Below are 27,732 nucleotides of genomic sequence, written 5' to 3'. Positions count from 1 at the left end.
CATCTAACTATACTAAAAGGAACAAAAATAGTAATAGTAACAAAATAGTAACAAGTAATAGAAGTTTAGTGGTTTACTCTGTAATATTGTGCTACATAATTATAACACTTGAAGTAAAATACTGAGTAGTACTATTAAAGTGTTGGATTTGTTTTTAAATACAAAGCTACACAATAAGCTATTGATTGAAGTACAATAACTTTACCACAATTGAAAGAAATGCTAATTCCATCCTTCCACAAATAGAACACAATTTATGTAAATTTTGGTAATTTTATCAAAATTTCAAACATGTTACCTGATGGTGTCCTTATGGTATATGTACTTGTACTAGTTAGTATGAGCTGAAGTTGCTCTTTCTCTCTCTCTCTCTCTCTCTCTCTTGGAAATTTATAATAGAAGTGATCATAAATGTTGATAATTTATGACTGTGGGTTATACTACTTGAAGTTACAATATTTTCTTTATTAGTTTGAAAAGGCAAATGGCCTAGTTTACCAAAATTCTTCAGATTTACACTTTTTTAGATTGCTAATAGACTCACATCCAGAAAAATTCCTTTCGGGATATAAATATTTCCCATTCTAGTTACACAAAGCTTAGGCTAGGGTATCACTTTGGTATTTTTAGACATTTTGCATAAACAATGTTACTCATTTTTGGATCTCATATCTGCATTCTGTAGTGATAATGTTGAACACAAGTTTAGAAACACCTGATTATTAAACTCTCTCTTTTCACTTAGATAACCTATAACACTTTATGTGCACATAATGCCATTCTCTCTGTCTAGAGAATATACCTTCAACATAATCATCTTCAAAATCTTCACAAAGAATTTCTAGAACTTTTCTTTTGTAAATACAAATGAGTTACTTTGTTCAGCCTTGTGTTAGTTCTCTTTTCTGCAACTCAGAAGAGCCAAATTTTAAAATTTAATTCTGTAGTAGTATATTTCCTGATTTAACTTCCAAATATCTGTCAATTCAAAATGGATTGTTTTTTAATATATGCAGAGCTATGCAATCTTTGTTAGTTAGAAATACAAGTTCTAAAGTCCATAAATGTTAATTACTACTTAACTTTATTTGTAAATTTTAGTTGTACTCTGTTTTCTGTTCAGTATTATTTAAGTAAGTGTAACACAGACTAAGGTGTGTATATGCACAGATATTGCAACTCACCTTTATAAAATTTATACTCATTCAACAGCTATCTATATAGTCCTAGTTACAAATATTAACATACAGAATTTTATTAATACAAATAATATTGCATATTTATAATTTATAAACTCATATTATTTATCATACCAATGTGCACAAATGGTTAGATAAATATTTTTCGTAACTGCTGAAATTCTCAAAGTAAGCTCCGTATATCAGTAGTTAAAGCACACTATGACAGCGAAATAGATTGGTATTGTTTTATTTTGAATTTCATGCAAAGCTACACCAGGTCTATCTGTACTAACTGTCCTTAATTTAGTAGTGAAAGATTAGAGGAAAAGCACCTAGTCATCATCACTCTTTACCAAGAATAGTGGGATTTACTGTAACATTACAACAGCTCCAAAACAGACTGCTAAAAGTACAAAAATGAGACAAGTGCGGTCCTAAAAATACATTAATTTAAAATAAACAATTTGTTTTATTTTGAAAAATTGCAAAAGTACTACAAAAACAAGTTAATTGTTTAATATAATAACAAATCCAAAAGTTATTTCAGAAGGCTACCATGATGTTAAGAAATGTAAAAAGACAACTTATTCCATCTCTTTAATACTAAAATATGATAAAAAATGCTTTTAAAATGTCACAATAAAAATATATTTTAAACATTATCAAGTGCTACTGCAATAAATACATACTCAAAAATGTTAATAAAAAATGTGTTACACATAATTTTAACTTACATTTGAAAATATTAACTTCATAAAACTTTGGAATATTTTCAAGTTTAAGTTAAAATGATGCATCACACTCATTTATTTATTAACAGTATAATTTAAATTATCATTCTGTGTTTAAAATAAATAACATATTTAACTAATGTGCATTTTTAAATTCCTGAAAAGTAGCTAAAAAGGGAGGAGGAGAGCTCACTAAGAACAGGATTTTGTTATTTACAAGGTGAAATATTTAGTTATGGTAACATATAATCATACAGTGTTTCATTTTGTTATCCTATCACTTCAATATCAATATTTCACTTGATAAACATTCTAATAAAAAATAAACATTCATTTAATTTCAAAGTATTCAATATACACATATTTGCAAAAATTGGTATAAAATAACACATATATAGACTTATATGACTAAATCAGCTTTTCTTATTTTAATATTTTATATTTATGCAATATCTTATGACAAATCTACCTTTTAAGAGCTCTTACTAACATAAACACACACAGTTAGTTATCAGGCAATACAGACAATAAATCAAAAAAAATATTTACGGCCTCTTAGAATATAACTCACTAGTAATCAAACGTTTGTTTTGTTTACTTAAATCCATGCAAAGCTACATAAAAGTTATTTGTGTTAGACATCCCTAATTTAGAAATTATAGTAGAAGGCAGGTACTTAGTATGATCTACTGCCAACTCATGGTTTATCCTAATCAAGTAGTGAAAAGACATGTTCAGTAACAGAATTCAAACTTGTGACTTTTATAGTTGAGTTCTCTTATCATCAGACCATATACAAAAGTAAACTGGAGTTTAAGAAACTTGACGTCACTAAATTTATGCTATTCTATGAATCCTGTACAGAAAATTATCTTTAAGTCTTTGAAGTAAGGATTTGTTTATAGTGAAAGTGAGTACATTTAATTTTAAAAAGTAAAAAGGATAAAAACTATTTCTTGTTTGGAACAATTTTTAGCTGTGGCTCATAGAATGTCTGGTTTTTTTGTTTTGTTTTTTCAAGTAACAAAACTTTTAGCTCATAGCTTCATCTCTTGACTAATTTGAGATTAATTATGGCCTCACATATTGAGAATTAATGCTTGTTTAACTATTTCTTTTATAAAACCATTCTAAGTAAACTTATCCTCCAACAGCCTGGAAAGAAACAGGTCTATAAGAGTAGATTCCTAGAATACAAAAAAAAAAATATATGATTTGGATGTCAAAAATAAACACTAATTTCATAGCATACATTACCAGAGGGAAAATAGTATTTATATGAAAAACTGTTAAACTTAGGTAACATGCGAGGCTGATAAGAAATCTTAAATACTTTTTGGTCATCTTGATAATCTTTATGTTTGTAAAACCCACTTCACATTATAGTTGCTTATATGAACAACAAATAATCAAACTTTTCAATTTTAATTTAAAAGAACTAACAATGAGCCAGTCTGAGTGAAATGTAACTTTCATGCTAAAAATAACATATTACTTGTATCTTATTTTTTCATTCATTTGCATAACCTCCAGAACTTCCAAAATCAACATACAGTGAAATGAAAAGTTGAAAAATCTGAAATAAAATCAGTAGCATCTTTTTTCCCTCTAATATGGCCATAGATTTTAATATACAATTACAATTATTTATCATAACAGCCTCAACTTCTAACCTTTTCACATCTGCTTTATTTAAGTTTTAATGTCATAAAGTGTACTTTAAATCTTGTATTACCATGTATAAACCAATAAATCACAGTAATGGAGTTTGGTGTAAACAAATGATCATGTTACAAGTGCATGATGTTTGTAGCATAAGTATTCCTGTTAATAAATTTTATTACATTTCAAGAATACATAAGGGATAATTAAAAGTACATGATGTGTCACCTGACAGACAGAAGTGAAAATTGGGAATGTATTTAAATACTTCCACTTGAAACTAAGAACTTAAAACTCAGATAACATGGGAAGTTGAATTATAAATTACACACTGAAGACAAGTTTACTGACATAAATTGATAATAAATTGTTTTATTTAAAATTTTGAATGTAACTGTAAAAAACAAGGTAGACATTTGCACCTTGTTACCCCCAAAAGCTGTGCTCAGCCCTTTAAACTCTTTACTAAAATTACAATTAAACAAAAGTTTTGAGTAAGATATAGAAAATATGACATTTATTTTATACACATACTCTGTCTTTAAGTGTACAAAGTAATTTTTAATACAAGATATACTGTAAATAAGGAGAAAACATTATTAAATTAATAAATTATCATTACCATTTTAAAGTAATCAAAATGCTAATATAGCATAACTATATCAACATTCGGATAATGGAATTAAGGAACAATGAGAACCATTAAAACATTAGTAATTAAATTATACTATTAAAAAAAAATGTTAACACATTACAAACAATTTTAGGTTTGTACATGGTATGAATAACTGAACAACATTAACACTAATGATGAATTTCAAATTTGCATATTCACATAATGTGATGGGATAATGACCAAAAATATAATTAAGTCAAAAAGGGTTTACAGAACAGACTATAAAATGTGATGCTAAAATTGGAAGAATGTGTTTAATTAATTAATGATCCAAACTGTCCATAAAATCATATCAAGGATACGAGGTCTGTTAAAAAAATACGCTGACTGTTTGAATTGTGCGGCTCCAGTTGGTTCCACGGGAATCCGCTTGGTGTCGCTAGGTTCGCACAGATCAGCTGATTACAACGCCATTTCCCAATTGCAGATATCTTCATTTGTGTATTAGCTACGCGGTTTTAAGTGAAGTGCAATTTTTTCGTTTGGCGGATTTCAGAATGAATGACCTGAAGGAGCAACGACTTGCTGTGAAATTTTGTGTTAAACTTGGAAAATCTGTGACTGAAACTTTTGCTATGCTTAACACGGCTTACGGTGATGTTGCTATGAAGTGTACGGCATGTTTCAAGTGGCATGAACGTTTTAAGGATGGTCGACAGTCCATTGAAGATGATGAGCGTCCTGGACGTCCTTCCATGTCAACTGACGACCCACACGTCAATAAAATTAACACCCTGGTGCGGGCAAATCGACATCTGACTGTCAGGGAGCTTGCTGAAGAGTGTGGGATATCAGTTGGATCTTGTAACAAGATTTTGACCGAAAAATTGAGGATACACCTCGTTGCTGCAAAATTTGTGCCACGCATGATGACGGACGAACAAAAAGCCCATTGCGTCCAGGTTTGACAGGAACTGCTTGATCGTTCAGAAGATGAAAACTTCTTGTCAAGGATCATAACAGGTGATGAATCATGGGTTTATGGTTATGACATTGAAACGAAGGTCCAATCGTCCCAGTGGATGGGTGAAACATCCCCTAGACCCAAAAAAGCTCGCCAAGTTCGATCCAAGGTCAAGGTGATGCTGACAGTTTTCTTCGATGCTAAGGGTGTTGTTAACCACGAATACCTCCCCGAAGGCTCCACAGTGAACCAGACTTACTACGTTGAAGTTCTGAAACGTCTGAGGGATGCCATCCGTCGCAAAAGGCCAGAAATGTGGAGGAGTGGCGACTGGTTTTTCCATCACGACAACTCTCCAGCACATTCAGACCTCAGAACTCGCGAGTTTTTGGCCAAACACTCGATCACTGTTCTTCCCCACCCCCCTACTCACCTGACCTTGCTCCTTGAGATTTTTTCTTCTTCCCCAAACTCAAAAGACTCTTGAAAGGAAGAAGATTTGAGACGATTCCCGAGATTAAGGCAAATGCGACGAAGGAGCTGGAGGACATTACAAAAGAAGCGTACCAGGACTGTTTCAACAAGTGGAAACACTGTTGGGATAAGTGTGTGCGTTGGGGAGGAGAGTACTTTGAAGGGGTCCCAGACCTATAACTTCTAAATAAAGTATTTTGTTTTATGACGTCAGTCCGCGTATATTTTGAACAGACCTCGTATTTCAAGGAATTTTACCACCATTATGCTATGGAAGCTAATTTTATGTATTATGTTTTCTTTTCTACTAAATGATCCATATTTGTTTTTATACAGAAAATCTTTCTTACTATTTTAAAATGTAAAAGGTATATTTTCTTACCACAAAAATAATTCCAGACTAGTTTTTCTTGTGTGTTATTTTGTTAAGACATGGACAAAATATTCAAGAGCACTGCAGATGCAGAAAGCCCAGGGATCTAACTGGGTTAATTTTATGATTTTATTTAGAATATCATAGTTCATCTCTATTTGTACACATACAAGCCTTTTTCTGTGAATCTAAGTAGGCTTTGCAACCAAGTCCAACTGTTGCCAGATACAAGAGTTTTGCTGTACCTTTGCATCCTGCAAAAAGATAAAGAAACAATTATAATTAAGTTAACCTTTTAATCAAAATGATGTAAAGTTAAAAAAAAAACAACATTTAATCACACAAACACAACTGTTTAATAAAACAAAACCTTCACAGAAGGGGTTGATTGATTTAGTGTTTTATGGCACAAAGCAGCTAGGCTATCTGCGCCAAACGTCCGTTAAAAAGGTAAAAACAAATTAAATGTAGTAAAATACAGAAAAGGAAATGACGGTAAAACAAAACATCATTGAAAAACAGAAAAGGTATAAAACCAATGTTGACACCTAGTCTACAATGTTAAGAGAGAAAGCAGAGTATGAGAAGTTGTAAAGGACTTTCTCAAGCAAAATGGTAATGATCATAACCCACAGGAAGACTAACAGGTAAGTACAAGAACCACCATCAGTCACCTGAAGTTGGTCTTTCCAGTCCTGGTTCTGGGTTATGTGACATTATGGCCAGTACTAAAAGGTAAAGTAATAAAAGTGTTAAATGACATGCAGCAAAAATGTAATAACAACTTGCCAGGACGACTAACGAGTAGTTCAAACAGCAGCGTTAGTCACCTGAAGTTGGCCTTTCCAGTCCTAGTATCGAGTTATTTAATGTTCTGGCCATTTTACAATTTCCAATTGAACTAGAGAGATTGGGACTCTGAAAAGGGAACCACAATTAAAAAAGGTGAATGAATAAATATCAAACACTTAAATGAGGTTAAAAAGATTAATGGCCATTAAAAAACTAAAAACTTTATCAAGGTGGACAGTGTCACCATCACCAATAACATTGTCCAATGTTACAGACAAACCCTGGGAAAGAACATGTTTAAAATAGTGCCATCATTGAGAGTCGTAACGATGGCAGGAAAGTAAAATGTGGCTTACAGTGATTTGAGTGTTACACTAACTACACACTGGTGCAACAGTTCCAGATTAAAAAAAAAACGATGAGTTAAAAAACTATGACCAATGCGTAGTCTAGTTAGAACAACTTCCTCCTTCCGAACCTTATGGAAGCTAGATGGCCAAAACCCAATATAAGGTTTTATTTGAAAAAACTTGTCGTGTTGCTCACTCCAAGTGGACTGCCAGCTGGCACAGAGCCGAGCCTTGAATACAGAACCATAGTCCATGTACGGAATAGGCACAGTGGTGATAGTGCCAGAGCAGATAGATTTAGCTGCCGTGTCTGCAAGCTCGTTCCCGCGAATGCCAACATGGCCTGGTATCCAGAAAAACTGGATAGAAGTAGCAGTTAATGAGAAATGGGCCAGTCTTCTGGCCTTCTCAATGTCAAAGAATAGCGATACAAGATGTTGGCATTTGAGAAAGGCTTCTCTGATTGATGTTTCAAGTCAAATTAGGTGGTCTGTGGTGGAGTGTTGTCGTCGGAACCCACACTGGGTGGGCGAGAGGAGGTTGTTTGATTCGAGGAACCAAACAAGACAAGCATTAACCATCCTTTCTAAGGTCTTACAGAGACAGCTCGTAAAAGCAATTGGACGGTAGTTTGAAGGAATCTTGGGATCTTTCCCTGGCTTAGAGAAAGGTAAAATAACAGCCTGGCACCAGGCATCAGGAAAAACATTTTCCTGCCAGAACCAGTTGAAAACAATCAGTAGAATAGTGAGAGAAGCAGGAGATAGATGGTGTAGTGAATCATAGTGTATATCATCAGGTCCAACCGATGTATTGCCAGACCGATGAAGGGCCATTTTCAGTTCCACCAGTGTAAAGGGACAATTATAGTCAAAGAGACAGTCAGTTCAAAAGAAGAGATGAGCGCTCTGCCCGAGTCTTGATGGCCAAGAAGGTGGAGGAACAAGCAGAAGTGCCAGACACCCAGCAAAAGCTTTCACCTAGAATATCAGCAATGCTCCAGACATCAGCCACCTCCTGACCAGAGAGTAAGATCAAGAGGGGGACAGAATTGTAGTGCCCACTGACCTTTCGAATCCTGTCCAATATGACCTTGGAACTGGTGGTAGAAGATGTGCTAGTTGTGAACTTAATCCAAGATTCCTTCTGGCTTTGACGTCTTACCAACCTAGCATGTGCACGGGCCTGTCAGAAAGCGACGCGGTTCGAAAGTGTGGGATATCTTCGAAAAGTATCCCAGGCTCGTTTTTGAGCCTTCCGTGCTAAGTGGCAAGCAGGATTCCACCACGGACGAGGATATCGTGGAAAACGTGTCTAGGTTTTAGGAATACACTGAGCAGCTGTTTGTATAATAGCCAGTTACCACTGCCACACAGTTGTCTATTGATGGCTGATTCACGATGGCAGGATCAAGTTCTGCAATAGCAGTAAAAGTGGACCAGTCTGCCTGATCCAGCTTCCACCAGGGCACGCGGGTAGGGTGGCATCGACCACGGGCCAGTCTCTCTCAAAAGGATCAGAAAATGATCACTGCCTAGTGGATTACTGTCAACCCTCCATGAAAAAGGGGAGAATAATGAAGGGGAGCAAACTGAGAGATCAATAGCGGTAAAGGACTGACTAGGTGCATGAAAGTAAGTGGAAGAACCAGTATTGAAAAGAGAAAGATTGTGATCAGAGAGCATCCGCTCTACAGATCGGCCCCTCCCATCAATAATAGCACTTCCCCAGAGGGGATGATGTCCATTAAAATCCCCTAGGATTAGAAATGGAGATGGCAATTGTTCAACGAGAGCATCAAGATCTGATTGATCATATGTCTCTCCAGGGGACAGGTACAGAGAACAGTGATGGTATGACCCAAGGAAACACGGATGGCTACAGCCTCCAAGGGTGTGTTGAGTGACAAAGACAGGGTGGGCATGTGTTGATCAACCAACAGTGCCACCCCCTCCATGTACTCGACCATCACACAACCTGTCATTTCTGTACAGAGAAAACTGCCGAATGGAGACAGTATCAGCAGTTTTGAGAAATGTTTCTTGTAAAGAAAGACAAACAGGATGGTAGGAAGCAATCAGCGTTTTGATATCATCCAGATTAGAACGTAAACCTCGACAGTTCCATTGTATCAAGGTGGCCATTTTTAAGAACGGGTAGGTGAAGTGGCTGGAGAACCCTTCGGTTTACGACCACATTTTTTTTCTTTACTGTCTTTAGTCGGAGGAGGTCTATCAAACTCCATGGATCCTGCTCTGGGTCGGGTGGCCAGGTTTTTATTATTGGAAGGGCAATCCAGTGACTGAGGATGCGAACGAATAATTGTTTTGTCTCTTGTGATGGGAGAAAAAAGATGTATCAGAAGAAATGCCTGTATTTGAAACTGAAGGACGTGGATCTTGAGGTTTGTTGGAAGGTATGGGAGGAACAGAGATGGGTGTGGAAGTCGATTCATCAACCTTTTTAACCATGGAGGTCAAAAGGCTTTTCATTTGTTTTGAAAATGATTCTCTTGGAGGCACAGAGAGATCTGTCTGCACTCCCACTGTAGTTGTGGAATGAAGTGCAGCAGCATATGTCCGAGATGGAGTTGTGGACAGCAATTTCCGAGCCTCAGGATAACTAATGTTATGTGTCGTTTTCAAACGCTGCACCTCTTTTTCCTCCAACCATTTTGGGCAAGAATGAAAGTAAGAGGGGTGAAAACCATTGCAGTTTACGCAATGTGGGTTCATGTCACAGTCATAGGCATCGTGGTCCTTGCCTCCACAACAACCACATTTCAGGGAACCACGAGAAGATGTCTTTGAGTGGCCGAAGCTCTGACATTGGAAACATCGCAAAGGGTTTGGTATGTATGGCCGAACCCTGCAAATGAGATAACTTGCCTTGATGGTGGCAGGTGCACGTGGTGAAGTAAATGTTAAAACGAGGGTATTTGTTGGCAGTGTAACTCCATCTTTGCGGAGTGGAGATGCGCCTCAATGCAGAAACTCGAGTGGAGAGACCAGCGAGAATCTCTGACTCAGGAACGTTCTTCAAATCCCTTTCAACAATAACTCCTCGTGAAGAATTCAAGATAGCATGGGGTGTAACCTCAATAGGTATATCCCCAATTGCCTTTGAATTCAAGAGGAGTTCACTGTGTTGGGATGTGGATATTTCAACCAATATGTCACCAGATCGAAGTTTCTTTACTGACTTTGGAGAGCCAGCAAGTCCCTCTAGTCCCTTTTGAATAAAAAAAGGGGACATTTGCCCTAAAGGTTTTTCTGAAAGAGAATGTAATATAAGAAAATGAGGTACGTGTGTTACTGATGTTGAAGATTGCTGTTCTGAGTATTCAAGACGTGGTCGCTTACCCATTGACTGTTTTTTTACAATTTTATTTAAATTTTTTAGAGGATCCATAGGAAAAAGAAAAAATTTCGATACCCACTGACCCCACCCACCATGGAGCCCTACAAGGGGACGCACTACAATGTCATGCAAGGACATTGCAGCAAAGCCAGGGTTTCGTGAGCACTATACCCAAACACCAGCATCAGGCACAATGTCCACAACACCCGTTGAGAACTTCCAACACTGGTACTTTGTTGACTCTAGCCCAAGTGGACCAGCCGATTGATCTAAGGGGAGCCACCCAAAGGCCGCCCGTCTACAGGAATTCGAGGCCAAAGTGGTGTGTTAGGGTTGGACCCCTCAACCACCAGGATCCTCTCCTCCCTTCACGGGTCGCCACGCACGGCAAACACGTGGGTGAATGTTTAGATCCCAGAGAAGGTAACCAGATAGAACAGAACCTTCCCTGGGAGGTCCTCTCACCACGTACAGGAATCCACACCGAGGGGGCAAGAAAAGAGAGTGAGACAGTTGACAAATATGATGCAAAAAATGTGAAAAAAACAATCTCATTCCTGAGCAGTTAAAGCCTTAAGGAGGAAGGCCTAGTATAGATAGTAAAGGAAGTACAGTGAAAAATAGTACGTGAACCATCTATGGCAGATACACCTAATTAACAATGACTACAGACAAGAAAGAGAAAAAAATGTATTCAGAGATAGATGATATAATGAAAATGAAACCAACAACTCAAATGAAGCACATATAAGAGCATCTAAAACCACTTTAAGGCATGAGAGTAGAATGAATAGGTTGGTGAGGAGGGGAGAATCAGAAAAATGTGGAAAAGTCAAGAGAAGAAAGAATGTAGCAGTGTAAGAAAAGATGAAACATAGGTAATAAGGCCACCCAGTAACTGGTAATTGAGGAAATTTTCAATCCATGTTTGAATAGCCATGGAAAATGAGCAAAAAAGTTAGACCATAGCAGTATGGCATGGAGGAAGGAATGGCTGATGGATTAACATAAAAAATCTTGTCACTCCCATAGATATATTAAACAGAGTTGAAAATGACTGGTATGGAATAAGAAAAAGGCTACACAACCAGAGATTCAAAAGTGATTAAAGAGATGACAGTTTAATAACCAAATGTCAGATCCCACTCTTCTTGGGTACCACAAAAAAAAGAGAATGACCAGTTGTAAGGGTAAATATCTTCTTGATGGCATTCTTGGCCAAGAGATTTGAGAAACTGAAATAAATTGAAGATAAAGGGGATTGAATGAAAAGGAAAACATAAAAGAGAAAGAGGGAGAAAGGAAAGGAAATGGAAAAACAGTTTACAGGTGAAAGCCTTAAGAACTCATCTTTCAAATCAAAATAGAGACCAAACACTCAAAAAGAAAGACAGACTAGCCCACAAAGAGTCAGACCCAAAAAGATAGACCCTGATGTTGAGAAGTGGGATGATGAGAAGTAGAAGAAAGCCAGGAACTTTAAAAAGGACGAGAAGATGTGGATTCTGAAGGTCTGGGAACAAGAACTGAATAGTCAGGTTGTGACAGATGAGAAACTAAAGTAGATAAACAAGGACTGATGCAAAATCACCTCAACCTACATCCTCACTGAGTCAGGAACACTCTTACAGACCTCTTAGCAAAAATATGACTCCCAACTAAAGTGACAGAGATAAGTAAAGAAGGCATACATTATAATAGAATAGAAAAGGAAGAATAGGTCAATGTGGTGAAATGAATGAACCTGTCCATACAACCCCTCTGGACAAACAAATTAAAATTACAAGAGTTAATGCAAGAGAGTGATACTAAAGAGATGAAGGCACAAAAGTTGAGCACTAGAAAAGGAAATTGAAGTTAAGGAATCTGCTCCCCAAGGAGGTAAAAGAGATTCCAGTGACAGGGAATTAAGGAACAGAAACAAAGAATAGCTTTAAGCCAAGACAAAAAGAGTCATGTAGATGAGGAGGGCGAGGGATGTCAGTACAGGTGTGCAGTTATTTGAGCAACGAGTCTGCGTGGAAAGTAGTGTCAGGTGAAGGAGAGATGGCAAAGTAGTCCTGAGTAGAAGTTTCATGTAGGTGGGTGCGAGGGCAGGTCTGAATCCCCATCAAACCAAACATGCTTGCCCTTTCAGCCATGAAAGCATTATAATGTGACAGTCAATCCCACTATACATTGGTAAAAGAGTAGGCCCAGAGTCTGTAGCGGGTGATGATGACTAGCTGCCTTCCCTCTAGTCTTGCTGCTAAATTAGGGACAGTTAGCACAAATATTCCTCGTGTAGCTTTGCACAAAATTCAAAAACAAATAAACAATCACATAGTAAGGAATCAAAATAAATAGGGGAAAGACAAAGGAAAGAGCAAACTTGTGAAATTATGACAAGGAAGAGATTAATATGATGAAGATTTCCTCTGTCGATAAATCCGTGCTTACAGCAAATATTGGTGGGGGAAGCAGCCAGTCAATATCATCAACTTGATCATGCTCAAATGGGGACAAGGAACATCAACTGAATGGACAGGAGGAGAAGGTTAAGTATGAATGAAATAACCCACAGCATGTTGAGCAATGTCTCTCACATCCTCCACAGACAATGAGCACCTAGTAACCACAGACCTCAGGTTAGGAACATCATCACTTGCATGTAACTAAACAAAAGTTACTGTCACTTCAAAATTCATAATGTCAGGAAACACCTTTGTTATTTTTTAAAATCTAATTAAAAGTTTAAGAAACACTAAACCACAGAAACTTAAATGAATTTTAACCAGGTGGGAAATCAACACAAATATCAAGTACTTGATTAACAAATTTTGAAACATCTTTTCTAGACAATGCCAAGGAAAGGATAAAATTATGTTATGTGCAAGTGCTTAGTGAGAGCTGCTGCCCAAAGAGGTTGTATCACTCTTCATTGGTGAAGGGCTATTGTTGCATGATGTGTTATCATGCACTATCACACTTCATATCAGACATTTTTTAGGTGGCAGGGAGCTCAAGACTAGTAAAATGCAAATTTCACAGGCAGATACACAATGGAATCTTGTTACTCTGTGTGTGGAAATGATGTATCATTTCAAAATTTGTAAAGCCACTCAACAATCCCAACTGGTAATCAACATAACACAAAGACCAGATAAAACACTGAAAGAACAATTAATTCATTTCTCACAATCACAAACAAAATGCAAGGAAAAACAATGCTACAACGTAGAAAGCAGTGAAAGACAAAAATGCCTGTCACATCACAAACATAAGTCTATCAAATTATATGCAATATATGTGGAGAAACCCAGGAGAGAAAATAAAAGACCTTCACACTATATATCTATGAGTAATATAAATATGAACAATATAAAACTGCCACAGCAGAACACTTCCTGCATGACATTGGAACATTACACATTGACAACTGAAATCCATTCACAATTTACATCTTAAAAGGAACCAAAAACATTTTAAAGAAAGAAAATATATGGAAGCTATACTCATCAATTAAAAATAAACAAAGGACTGCACATGTCACTAAACTTTCATTCAAACACACATGCATCATAAACAGTACCTTTAATATCGTAACTTGTATAAATCGTTACTTTCATACGCTATCATATCACACAGTGTTATCACCACTTTTCAATATCAAATTTCTACAGCCCATCCTATATATTGTTGTATCAGTAACAAAGTACATAACATTATCAGTAAATTTTGCATCCTTTCAACTTAAGTTTTTCTTATCTACCTCATTTCATAGAAAAACAAACACTTCAAAATTACCTTTGTTTTTTTATTTCACAAAAGCAATATACATAAAATATTAGTATGGAAGAATAACTGATGTAATTTCTATAATAGTGGAACAATGTTGAAACATCAATAATATTTTAAACATTATGAAAAGAAGTAAAGCACATTATGACAGATTTGAGTAGTAAAATAAAGTAGTTTAACATTAATTTATATATTCATGTCAATCGTGTTTCATACTCGACCTGATGAATCTGCATTAGTGAAACATTGATTGAAATGATCTCTGTTTTCACAATTACCTGCAGAGTAAAGTCTATTTCTCCAACTTTAATGTCAAAATTTCTAAATCTTTCCAATGTACACTACATATTCATGTAACTTAATGAAGGACCACAAGGGACCTATTGATCCATCTAGGATGCTCTATCCTCTAAACTGAAATTATTTAAAAAAGAAACCTCTCAAACTAGTTTTTATCTTTCATGTAGATATTGAACCTTCCATTACTCACATAAGAACACTGCCTCCACCAAATCTGAAGGCAACCCATTCCAAAGCCCAATTACCTTGTTAGAAAAATACAACTGTTTTAGTTGAAGATCACTCCTACCTTGTCAAAATTTATGAGTGTCTCAAAGTCCAACTATTTTCACTGTTTATAACAAAAAAGATGATACATCAACACTATCAATCCCCTTTACAATCTTAAATAATTCAGTCAAATCCCCTTTAACTCTTCTTTTTTCAAGAGAAAGTCTCAAAAATCTTAATTTTTCTTCAAATGGCAAACTCTCTATGTCAGGTACTCTTCTAGTAATCTCTCTTTGAACCCTTTCTAAGAGTTCAATGCACTTTCTAAGGTAAGGAGCCTAAGAATGGACACAATACTCCAAATGTGGTCTAACCACTGACCTATACAATGAAATTATAACCTCTTTAGACTTGTATTCAATATTTCTGTAGATACAACCTAAAATCTAATTTGATGTACCATCAACAACAGCAGTATAATTAACCAAGATCCCTTTCTTTCATGACACTGTTAAGATTATTCCCACCAAAATTACCCATATAACTCAAATTATGAAAATCCATATGCATTAGCTTGCAATTATTATAATTAAAACCCATCTGACATTTATTCGCCAACCACAGTAAATGGTACAAATCCTTTTGTAAAGCAGCAGCATCTTTCTCACAGCCAGCAACATATATGATAACACCTTAAACAAACCACTAGTGTTTGTGTGTTATGCAAGTAAGGTTACACTATCATTTCTTTACTTTCAATAACATTATTGGTTATGATGTCTAATACAGCTACTTCTAAGTATCTTATAAATGTAATTATATTTGCAACTTTTTCCAATTGTTTATTTTACACTTATAAAACATACCTTTAAGACCACCAGCTTGTAGGAATTTTGTGCGACTATCACAGGTGTTATATAAACACTTTTTGAATTTTAAATCACACACATCCTTGTCAGCCAAGCAAGTACCATAGCACACATCATGATAATTACAACAATGTTCCATATCCTTTGAAAATAAGCTGTTATCTTCAAGCTGAGGAAAATTAAAATCAAACATTAAAAATATATATGACCACAATTTCAAAATGAAACAAACCTTCAAGATATTAAATAAAAAAGTGCATTTTCAACTCACTTTTCAGTTGTCTTCATACTACACATTGCATTTGTTCAGAAATTTTCTAACAGTGTCTTAAAACAGGTTTTAACTTGTTATTAATATTTTATTTTGGTTAACATATATTACAGCAATTTATGACAATGTTTTGCAAGTAACTGAGGATGAAATTATACTCTTGTAAAAAAAAAAAAGAAAGTATACTGCTATTAAACTAATATCTACTGACTTAGAGCTTTATATGAAGTAAATATGTCTTATTTATATAAGCCTAAATAAATTTGCACATGTTAATATTTTATTTTCACATTTTACATTCATTTTAAGAATCAGACTAATTTTTATTGATTTAAAACACAGATGAAAGATTGCCTTAAGATGGATTATTGTAACAGAACTGAACATAGAGCTTTATTTTTTTTCTTCAGTTTTGAACACATTGGTATAACACTAAAAAATGTTGTAAAAAATGAGATTATGTATATATGTCTTTCGGTCAGATGCCTATACATTTGTGTGTGCAGTCATTAATAAATGTTCTATTTTCAACAATAAATTCAAATACTGAAGACCAATTTCCTACGTTACACACACAGTAATGTGCTGTTAATATTTTTAAATATTTTACATGCTGTAAGCAAAGAAATTATAATATTTTCAGGACACTTATGGACTGACATTAATAAATTTGTGAAATGTTTTTACGTAATTAAACCATATGCAGTGACACACATACCAGTATGTAAATTTACTTATGCAGTTTTTTATTTCAATTTTTCTAAAGCATAAAGTCCAGGCTTCATTTCCTATAAGCTGGATTAGATTTCTAATGTGTTATTTTTATGCATACACACACAAAAAATAAAGTTATAATTTTAAATTTTTTCAGTATTATTTGGACCACAAAAACATGTTTATTCCTCTGATTGTTATGACAATCTATGTTGTCACACACACACTTAATCCTACAGCATACTGGAAATAACTGACAACTGCAAACCATATATTAACACATGTAGATTCTGAATAAGTAATGTGACAACGGGAATCACATTAAAACGCATCATAATACCCAAGGACACACCCTCTTGTATTTGAAAAGCATGGGAAAATGTCACTTGAGTCTAAGTGGATATTTGTAAAGAATTTAGGAACATTTTCAGCTACATCTCCATATAAAAGATGTCATTATAGCACACAGAATATATCAACAACGTTATATTTGTTTTCCAACTACAAATAACAAGAAACTGACACTGATTTCAACAACTTTAAATCAGATAGTAAAGATGATAGCGAGTCAAATACCTAGATCTCAGAGTTTAAAGTAAGACTGAGTCTCACAAAAATAATAAGGTAAATCAAAATTAATTGTGAAATAACACTATTTTTGATTCTTCCAACTCCTCAAGTAATTGAAATACTAGTATCTTTTCTTTTCTTTTAAGCCCATAAGTACATAATGGACAACCGATGTTCTGCCCAGTTTTAGCATCATAAGCTGCTGTTTTCTTGGGTTTTTCTTCTTGATAATTCAAAGCAAAATGTTCCATGATTTAAGGGTTTCAAGTGCAACTCTTACTGCCACCAACCTTGCTCACCCTGCCTTTTTTTTATGGCATAACTACTAAAGCTATCTGCCACTATTACTAATTTTGACCTGCTGAATAAAGGATATGCAACTGGCTGTCAACTTCAGTTTTTAATTTTGCTTAATTTTCTTAGCACAGACTTGGTTGAACTCAAACTGACTGACCATGTGACCACTTTGTATACTTCTTACAGTTTTTGACACTACTAACTTTTAATATAGCAACTATATCTTGAAATAATTTAGCAGACTTCTGTCAAACATTACAAAATTTTATATATAAAAATTCAATTTCTAATTAAATACTTGTATTAAAATTGTGTGTGAATATGTCAGTTTTTCACTAGGCTAAGTGCAAAGTGATTTTAATATTAAGATTATTTTTTAATTTTCTTCATCTCAAAAATCTTTCCTTTGCATAATCTCTAAAACTTCCGAGAAACATTTTAAATTTTTTTTCAGTAAAACTTTATATCTTATATATTAATTTCTGTACCCTAAATCTAAATCTTTACTTAAAACAAAAAAATCTAAATTTCTCTATCTTTCTAGAATGCCTTTAAACTGTAACATGAAACATTTGTTTATCATAAGTAGCTTTAAACTCATAACAGTATACATCTATCTAAATTTTACCGTTTTATTCTCCTTTAAACCATGCAGTTACAAGTTGTAAGTCATTTGGAGCATGTTCAATTCATGTTGTACTATTGAATTACATTACCCATGAATTACTTGAAGCTTCTTCTGTACACGTCTTGTGAAAAACTTAACATTTTTCCATATTTAACTGCAACTTAGTTTCCTATTTTTACATTTCAGTTTTTATGTTAATAAATAAAGAATACATGTGGAAAACAAGAATAAGTATTTACCACAGCCTTCTTTTTTTGATGTTGATTATCAAAGCCTACTTTTTTTTTAATATACTATTGCACTAAATATTTTATTTAATTAAAAAATAGAATAATAACATGTGAAAAGCAGACAACATCCCATAACAACCACAATTTGTCTGGCTTTCTAACTATACAACAAAAGCTGTTACAAATTTGCCCAAACTAGTGAATCTGTTTCCTGTGGGAATGAAGTATGTACCAAAATATAAATTGACAGTTCTTTTTACAGGAAACAATGCAATATCATACAACATTCGATAGCTAAAAACATTAGCTTCCTATTGGTTATAAAGAATACAGTATTAAATGTGAGAGAGAACTGCTGACAAATCCTGAAAGAGAGGATGTGATAGGTGGGTTTCATTTTATATTTGATAGCTCTGTAACCAAACAAGATTCAAAGCTATAAAATTTGTGTTTTGCCAGAACAACAAAATTATGATGAATAATTTATGTTAAATTTCATACTTCTTGGAGGAGTGATAAATAAAGAGAAGAAAACATATCACACTTCTAACACCAGAGGAAATTCAAGATTTTTTTTTTAAATATTGCCTTATAAAATTAAGAACTTAAAACTTATGTACTAATGGACAAATACATTTTGTGGTCTGCAATTAGAATCCTTTCATATCATTCTAGAAAGCCTGTGTTTGAAGAAGTACTGTTACAAAGGTATTAATCTGACCAGAAATGTTTTGCAGATATCTGCTAGTGTATGATAATGGTATTCCAACTACACTATATTTATATGAGCCTTAAGTAAACGTGTATGTATTAATATTTCAACTTCATATTTTAAATTTACTTTGAGAATTAATCTGCAATTTTGACCAAACTAAAACATACAGGAGAGTGGTTATAATACTGTTATTACACACTCTTATAATTTTTAAAAATCCTTAAGGGCCTGGATTAAGAATGAAGTGTTTTAAAATGAAATATTAATGTCTTATGATAAGAAAAGTTGTAATCACTACTTACCAGATTGTAAAAGGTATGCACACCATAAGAATATTAGTTACTCAAAATGAGAATGTAATATAAAAATATCAAACAAAATTATATCATCATTCATCAATATGTATAATAAACTTATAAACAGATGAAATCTTTAAACTGCAGATTTATCAAAAACAATTTTTTTAATATTATTATTCTAATTACACAGTCAGGTTGAAATGAATATTTCATGGCAGTTAATTTTGTATTTTGGTTTTTTAGAGTCACAAATTATTACATAAATACATATGAAAGCAAAAATTGGCAAAATATTAAATCCTTACCAAGCAAGTAGCTTGCATATTAATACACAACCTTACCTGAAAACCATAAGTTCCACAGCCATTTGGGTGATTTGAAAAATATGGATTTCCTATGGCCTGTTGCCCTGATAATTTGTAAAGCAATATATTAGCACAGTTAGGTAAGATGATCATAACTTTATAAAGACCTTAAACACTACACTGTGGAACGTTATTACAATATTATGTTAAAGTTTGAGGTTCAAAACAATATAAATAGAAGATTATCCAATGAACTACTATGAATACACAAATCCATTATAAAAAGAATGTTTAACACTGCAACCTTGTTAAATATGAGTATATTTAAGTATAGTGCATAACAAATCAATAAATCAATTTATTTTTATGAGCAAATATGAAGATAATAAAATGATTAAACACCATAATACTGCCATGGCACATATGTGTGTGTGTGTGTTAATATTTTGTATTGTCACATAAATGTTTATAAAAATAAATTACTAAATATTTATGCACCTGTCCCTTAACAGGAAAAAAGGTTGCTTAACATTTGGAATTTTAATATACCAAGGATACATTGTTCTCAATGAAACAGTTTCCTGAAAATGCTTTATAATTTGATTTTCTTTTAAAATATAAAAAAAAGTTATTACATTTTGCAAAGGGAATACGGAGATAAGCATTAGTAACACTGAACTTGGTCATCCAGAGCCCTGGTGTGAAGTGCCATCAGAAGGTGAGAAAAGATTCCAATGTGAAGCAAGGAGGCTCTTAAAATTTAAAAATTGATTGAGTTAAGACAGATTAATGATTAGATGCCAATCTCCTGTCTTTTTGGGTACTATGAATAAAGGGGGAATAAAATCCTAGAAGAATGGGATTGACCTCTACCTCCTTCTTAACTAACAACTCTCTTATGACCTGGGAATGGGACTACACTTACCATAGATTTGTTCGAGGTTAAAAAACAGAACACATTGAGAACACAGTGTTAGAAGTGATGTAAAGTGAATAACCAATCCTGAAGCCAGAACATGGAGTACCCATGGATTCCTAGTGAAAAAGCTCCAAACATCCAGGCAGTGATATAATTGTGCTCCCACTGCTACCCTACCCCTGGAAAGGTTACTGACACTGTTATAATTGGTCTACCAAAGCCAAATATCCTTGAAGATATGGATGGACCCTATTATGGGAACCAAAGGATGGGGCCAGGAAACACTGAAAGCTCATATTCTTAAATTAAAGCAAGAAAGACAAGAACCCAAGGATGATAAAGACAATGTAAATGGCTAGTATCAAGTCAGGATTCTAACATCTCTGGAACTCCAGCAAATAACATAGAACAGAGAAAAAGAACTTCTCATAATTCCCCCCAAGGGGAAAAAATGATAAACAAACCCTTTCTAATAAATGTCTATAGTCAATAAATCCCAACAACAGGCCACCCAGGAGACCAAAGAAAAAATTGAAGAATGCAATCTGACTAAGGTAGATGTCAGAAAGACCCTATAACTCATCCTCATACTGCTGAGGAAAATGTTGATAACCTTCTGACAAAAGTTGAATTTAAGATAAATACCTCAGGACAGTCATGAAAGTAAGATGAATATCAGAAAACTGATCTGTTTAAGGTGATCACAAGTTCTAGTCTAGACCACCACAGGTCCAAAAGAGAGCCCACCCATTGAGAATCTAAATAGGCTTCCTCCTGGCAGCAAAAAGCCAAAATATGCTGATCTGATAAACATGGGGGATAAGGAATAGCTATCCAATCAAATAACTGAGCAGCAAATCTTCCATCAGCAATATAAGGAGAAGGAAGAAAAACCACGTAGTCACTTGCCATCCATTCTGCTATCAAGGCAGGAGTAGGACCAGATACAATAGGAGAGATCTCCAAAATTGCACAAACTCTATTAACCAACTGAATAACAGGGGCCAGAGGTGGCTACTCAAAATGATTCTCTATTGAGGCTGACCTAGAAAAAGGAGGAGCTGGGAAAATTGAGTCTAAATTCTCACCATTCATTACTGGGTCATTTAGAAATGCTGCCTCAGAGACCCCAAAGAAACACCCTTGGTCTGCAGCATATATATCTCCACCTCACTAAGGATTATATCATGGAGTGTCTCAACTCAGAGGGACCCCTCCCATGGTTGTTGACAAACACCCAGTAGCAGAGGTGGAAGAGAAGAGGCCTGGTTGACCTGTGTAGTAGAAACATTAATTCTTGGAGATTCATACCCATCAATAACATCTTTTTTTATTATTATTAAATAATATACAAGTGAAAAAAAAGTAGAAATATTGACCACATCCAAATTCATAGGCAAAAAGTAAATAAGCACAAAACTTTTGTTGATAGAAACCTGTGCCAAGTGCTTTGTCGAGAAAAAGTGATTACATTATCAGGGTGAGGTACTTGTATACAGAGCCTAGATAGAAAGCACATTGAAGTTAGTGGAGAAATTTGCAAATTAGAATTTTCCTTAGACATTTGAATGGGATATTAAAAGATTGGAGCAAGCAATCTTAATGATAAGATGGGTGAAGAGTGGAAATCCTGAAGATAACAAAAACAGTAGTGTCAGCAAATGAGTATATTTTGCAAATAAAGCTACCTTAGCTGAAGATGGCTCTTATTTTATGAAAATTTATTCTTGTGCCTCATAGTCTTAACAATCTCACCATTAAATATGAAAGATAATGCACAAACACTATCAATACTCTTAAAAATCTTAAACACTTCAACCATATCCTCTGTAACTCTTTTTTCAAAAGAAAACACTCCAGTGATCTTAACCAGTACTCTGACAATAACCTTTCCTCTGAACTCTTTCCAATGATTTTATCCCTTATAAAATGAGCTCAAGACTGAAACAATATTCTAATAAAGGCCTAACCAAAAATACAACTTAAAACACTATTTTCCCAGCCAATAGCAGCAGCACACTGCTTGAATGGTCTGATGAATCAGAATACCAAGAACTTTCTTTTTCATAAGTGTTGAGGTTATTCACCCCAAAATTACACTCACAATTCAAATTGCACTTATTATAATTAACTTTTTGAATACAGCTGCTTTAAATGTGCAGCATTTTTGCAAGCCATACACTGTATATAACACACTTGTATTCAACTGAAAGAGATGGATTGTACCTTGTATGGCAAATTACCAGTTAATGGGTTTAGAGTTATTCACTTACCATTTATTTGTTCAGTTCACCAAAAAATCTAAATCCTTTTGTGAAGCACAAGCATTATTTTACATTTATTATAATTAAAACCAGCTGACATTTATTCACATAACTCACTAAATGACCTAAATGCTTTAGTATTGCAGCAGCATCCTCCTAACAACCAGCAACACTGAAACCTGTAATACCATTAGCAAATTTAAATAATTTATTGACCACTCCACTTATGTCCTTACTGTAAATTAAAAATTGGTGTGAAACCAAGCATTGAGGTATCTCACTTGTAAAATTAATTCAATTTGACTGAACTCCATTTATAAGAGCCCCCTGCTTTCTTCTATCCAAACATTTTAGATTCAATAAACCAACCTATCCCACATACCTGCAGAGAACATCTTAACAAGCCTTTTATATTGTACTTTTTCAAATACTTTCTGAAAATCCAGATAGATTAAATCAACACCAATACCCTTACCTATGTAAGCAGTAACCTCTTCATAGTGTGTTAAAAGATTAGTAAGGAAAGATTTGATTAAACAACAGTTAAATTTTGTTACATGACTATGCAAAGCCTCTTTAATTGAACTTTCAAATTTTTTTATCAAATAGATTTAAGGTTAATGGGGCTATAATACTTGGACAATTTTTTTACTTCCCCTAGAAAGAGGAGTAACATTATCCAAACTTCCAGTCTTCTGGTGCTTGTCCACTATTCATTTCTTAACATTTTCAAAATCCCAGAATAAATATTATTTGGCCCAAATTGTCATTCTTTAAACTTCCTAATTTTTTCTTAAACTCTGATCTAATATAATTATTTTGTTCAATCTCTCCCCATCTGGCACCACTTAGGATGATAACTATTGTTTGAAGCTTCATTAGTACAAAGTGAAGGAAGAGTAGAATTTAATAAGCCAGCAATCCCATAAGATATTATCATTTATTTTCCTTATGTTAAATTAAGAAAACAATTGTTTGTTTTTTTAAACAAAAGGTAAGTTAGGACAGTTTCAATTTTCTAACATGATTATTAGCTTACAAAGTTACTGTCAACAGTATTACACAACAGTGCCTTACACAAGTTTAAGAAAAGATCCAAATTTTTTCTTAAAAATAAGAGGTGGGTTTAAACTGGAGCTGGAAAATTAGATTGATTACCTATGAGAATTGGTATTTTCAATTAATTAACTGGAATCACAATTAAGTAAATTACTGTCATGATAAATAATCATAATGAGTGTTTCTAATTAATATTGTTTAAACAATCCAGATAAATAATGTTATCATAACTAATTAATTTATTATTGTTATTCTTAATCAATTAAGGTAAAATATTAAAATAATCAATTAATAAAAATTAGTTTTTGACTACTAGTATTTTTGATAATCTAAACTATGCAAGTGGGCACATGACACTGAATGTGTTGACAAAGTTTTGAATTTTACTGGGTAATCAACATGGTTTCACTAAACCAAAATCTTTCCTTACAAACCTTTTGACATTCTTCAAAAAAGTCATTGCTTATATACATGAGAGTAACAGTGAAGATTTCTTGTATTTAAATTTTCAGAAAAACATTTCATATGATATTACACAAAACGCTTTGGAAAAAATCTCTATAGGTGTGGGTGATAAGTGTAGGGTTGTTATAAATGAAAATCAGCTAAATTGGATTAATGTTACAAGTGGGGTATGTCAGGGTACAATCTTAGTTGTATCAATTATACACCAATGAAATAATTATCAATAAATTAGTTAAATTTGCTGAAGATATTACAAGTTTGGATGTTGCTGGATGTAAGAAAGAAAATTCTGCATTACAAGTGAATTTAGATCATTTAGTGAGTTATGCAAATAAATTACAGGTGGATTTTAATTATGATAAATGGAAGATAATGTAGGTGGGTTATCATAATTTGAATCATAATTTGGGTGAGAATAACATTAACAGTGTCATGAAAGAAAAGGATCTTGATGTAATGGTTGATTAGCCTCTTAAGCCATCCAAGCAGCATGCTGTCAAAAGTGGTAGAACAAATAGGATTTTAAGTAATATTTACAGAAATATTGAATACAAGTCTAAAGGGTTTATAACTTCATTATATAGGACACTGGCTAGATCACATTTAAAGTATTGTGTCTAGTCTTGGGCTTCTCACCTTAGTAAGGATAATGAATGGTTAAAAAGGGTTCAGGGAAAGATTACTAGAATAGTGCCTAGGATAGAGAGTTTATCATATGCAGATAAATTAAGATCTCTGAAATTATATTTTTCTTAAATTTAAGATTGTAAAAGGAACTGATACTGGTGATGCATCATCTTTTTCCATACTTAATGGTGAGAATGGTGGTATTAGGGAAAAGAAGTATTAATTTTGGCAGTGGAAGATGGCAGTTAAGATGATTTTATTTTTCTCACAGGGTTGCCTTTAGATCTTGTGGAGGCAGTAAATTTAAGCAAGTTTAAGAGAAAACTTGATAAAAAAATAAAATAATAATGACAAACTTTGAGGCATTTGTTTAGTTTAGTGAATGTACCATTAGATCCCTTGTTTTCCCTAAATATTAATATTATTCAAGAACAGAATAAGATGACTTATTCCAAAGGCCATCCAATCCATTACAAAAATAATGATTTTAGTTTAAAATGCTTCCTATCCTGGAAGAATTTATATTTATGTCCCCTAGTCCTACAATTCTCATCATTTAATGTGGAAAAAATAGGACTCAATATTATTATTTCACTTAACAATTGTACTCACCTCAATCAGATCCTTATAGCTCTTAGAAAACAACTTCAGTAATTTTAACCTACCCTCATATGACAACCTATGCATTTAAAGGTGTCACCTTTACAGCTCTCTTCCAAACTTATTCCAACAATTCAATGCCATTTCTGATGTAACAATCCTAAGATGAAGCACAGTATTCCAAATTTAGCCTAACAAGTGACAGAAACAATGAAATAACTTCTTTAGACTTCTGTTCATGGCTCCTAAATGCCAACTAAAATCTTATTTGCCCTACCACTAACAACAACACTCTGCTTGGATGGTTTAAGCAACTGAGCAGTCAAAATACCAAGATCCCTTTCTCCTATCACATTTTTAAGGTTCTTCCAATCAAAATTTTACTTATAATTCAAATTATTATAATCAGTTACATTACCATCCATTTGTATTATAATTAAAAGCCACCTGCATTTATGCACCCAACTTACCAAATAATCTAAATAATTTGTTTTTGTAAAACAATATTCTCCTCACTTTTAGCAACACCCAAAACTTGTGTGATGATTTGTCAAATATTTTCTAAAAATTCAAATTATTGCCTCATCTACTTAAGCAGTAATCCTATCAAAGAACATCAACATAGTAGTATGCTATGGCAGTCTGCTACTCAAGTAGTGCTCAAGACTTGCAAACACTAGCACTTGTCACATATCACATCTTAATTTTCAAGCAAAGATATTCTTTTACAATTAAATTAAGCCAGAAGAAAAGCAGACTCTTTGCAAGTGAAAGGTGTGTTCATAGTTCAAGGCAGCAAACGAGAATCCTCAACTAATTGTTAAATTCTGAAAAAGATCTAAGGTTCTTTGCAAAGACCAATAAATAATGGTTTTGTCTCCAAGTTCACAATTAAAAAGCAAAAATATGCCATACTGGGCCATCCTTTATAAAATAATCTAATAATCACTTGAATAAAATTGAGAAATTTAAGTTTTAATAAACAAGGTCTCATCAAACAAGTGCTTGGGAACATAATGTAGTATAAGCCCTCAATAAAAATTTCAAAGGCCATTTTGAGGTAAAAAATGCACACTAAGTACATAATAATGAGAAACCACACTTAAACCCACAAACTTATGTAGCTGAACAAATATATTTATACTTCTAAAAATCAAGCTTGCTGTAAAAATTTCCCATGATGTTCATCTTTAAGGGACCAAGACTTTAAAGAGAGTTAATTTAATCAACTATTTTATACCTTTGGCAACTCACAAAAAACAGATAAGTTAGTTAGAGGTGAAATAAAGTTAAAAACTTGAAGAGAAGACAAGCTTGCTCTTCAATACTTTTTAAATCATTAAGGTGCATTCCAACAGTTTCTGAAGCTAATCCATGTAGAGGTTTTTAATTTGAGAATATAAATTAGGTAAATATGAGTCCTTGTAAACAGTTGTATTATGTATTTATTGATCTTTATTTTGCCTTTTTTTCTGGTAGTTATAATGATATTTTTCTAAACTTTATTAATATTAACAATAAAAATTAGAATTATATTTCATGATTTCATGAATAACATGCCTTTTGGAGTAATTGGCTTATAATTTATATATTTCTCTACTAGAAAAGTTCTAAGCTAAACAAGAACTAAGTGCCATAACTTCGCATAGTGAAACTTACAAAATACCTCTTGGACAAAAAAAATTGCACTCTTCTTCTGTAGCCGTGTCTATTACATCTAATATTTCTTCGACAGTTCTTAACCCATTGACAACTTCTTTCACACACTTTGAGACACCATCGTGGAATTTACTAAAAATGTTTTTAACATGATCCATAATTGACTGTGCATATGCAGAATAAATACAAAATGAAACTAAAAATAAAATGACGAATTTAACTCCAATTATTTTAAAGATCAAACAATTATGTTTTAAGTACACCATTTCGAAACGATGTACACTTCAAGATCACAAAACTTTTTTAACTAAAATGTTACAACAAAAATTAGTAATATATTTGCTATACTATAAATTAATTACGTCTCTCGAACTAACAATATCGTGCACCGTACAACTAATAAGTGCAACAAACGTTAAGACAAGTTGTACCAATATTTGCTTGTTGC

General features: G+C 33.6%; 1 protein-coding gene across 3 annotated transcripts; it reads right to left on the bottom strand.

The window, feature by feature from the left end:
• Positions 1 to 1,412: 1,412 nt before the first annotated feature.
• GXIVsPLA2 (phospholipase A2 group XII) lies at positions 1,413 to 27,732 on the bottom strand. 3 transcript variants are annotated; one of them, XR_013025384.1, is made up of 5 exons: positions 27,292 to 27,730; positions 19,728 to 19,795; positions 15,660 to 15,831; positions 6,011 to 6,255; positions 1,413 to 3,099 (listed from the first exon to the last, which is right to left on the bottom strand). XR_013025384.1 is itself a non-coding variant. In XM_076490496.1 (5 exons), coding segments are annotated over exons 1-5 (585 nt in total). In that variant the 5' UTR covers positions 27,551 to 27,732; the 3' UTR covers positions 1,413 to 3,097. The 3 variants fall into 3 exon arrangements, 2 of the variants coding, with proteins under 2 accessions (XP_076346611.1, XP_076346609.1); XM_076490496.1 differs by having other exon boundaries at positions 6,172 to 6,255; positions 27,292 to 27,732; XM_076490494.1 differs by lacking the exon at positions 1,413 to 3,099 and having other exon boundaries at positions 3,732 to 6,255.

This window comes from Tachypleus tridentatus, chromosome 2 (genome assembly GCF_004210375.1).
Source record: "Tachypleus tridentatus isolate NWPU-2018 chromosome 2, ASM421037v1, whole genome shotgun sequence".
Lineage (NCBI taxonomy): Eukaryota > Metazoa > Arthropoda > Merostomata > Xiphosura > Limulidae > Tachypleus > Tachypleus tridentatus.
This window is presented reverse-complemented; position numbering and strand designations above follow the sequence as displayed.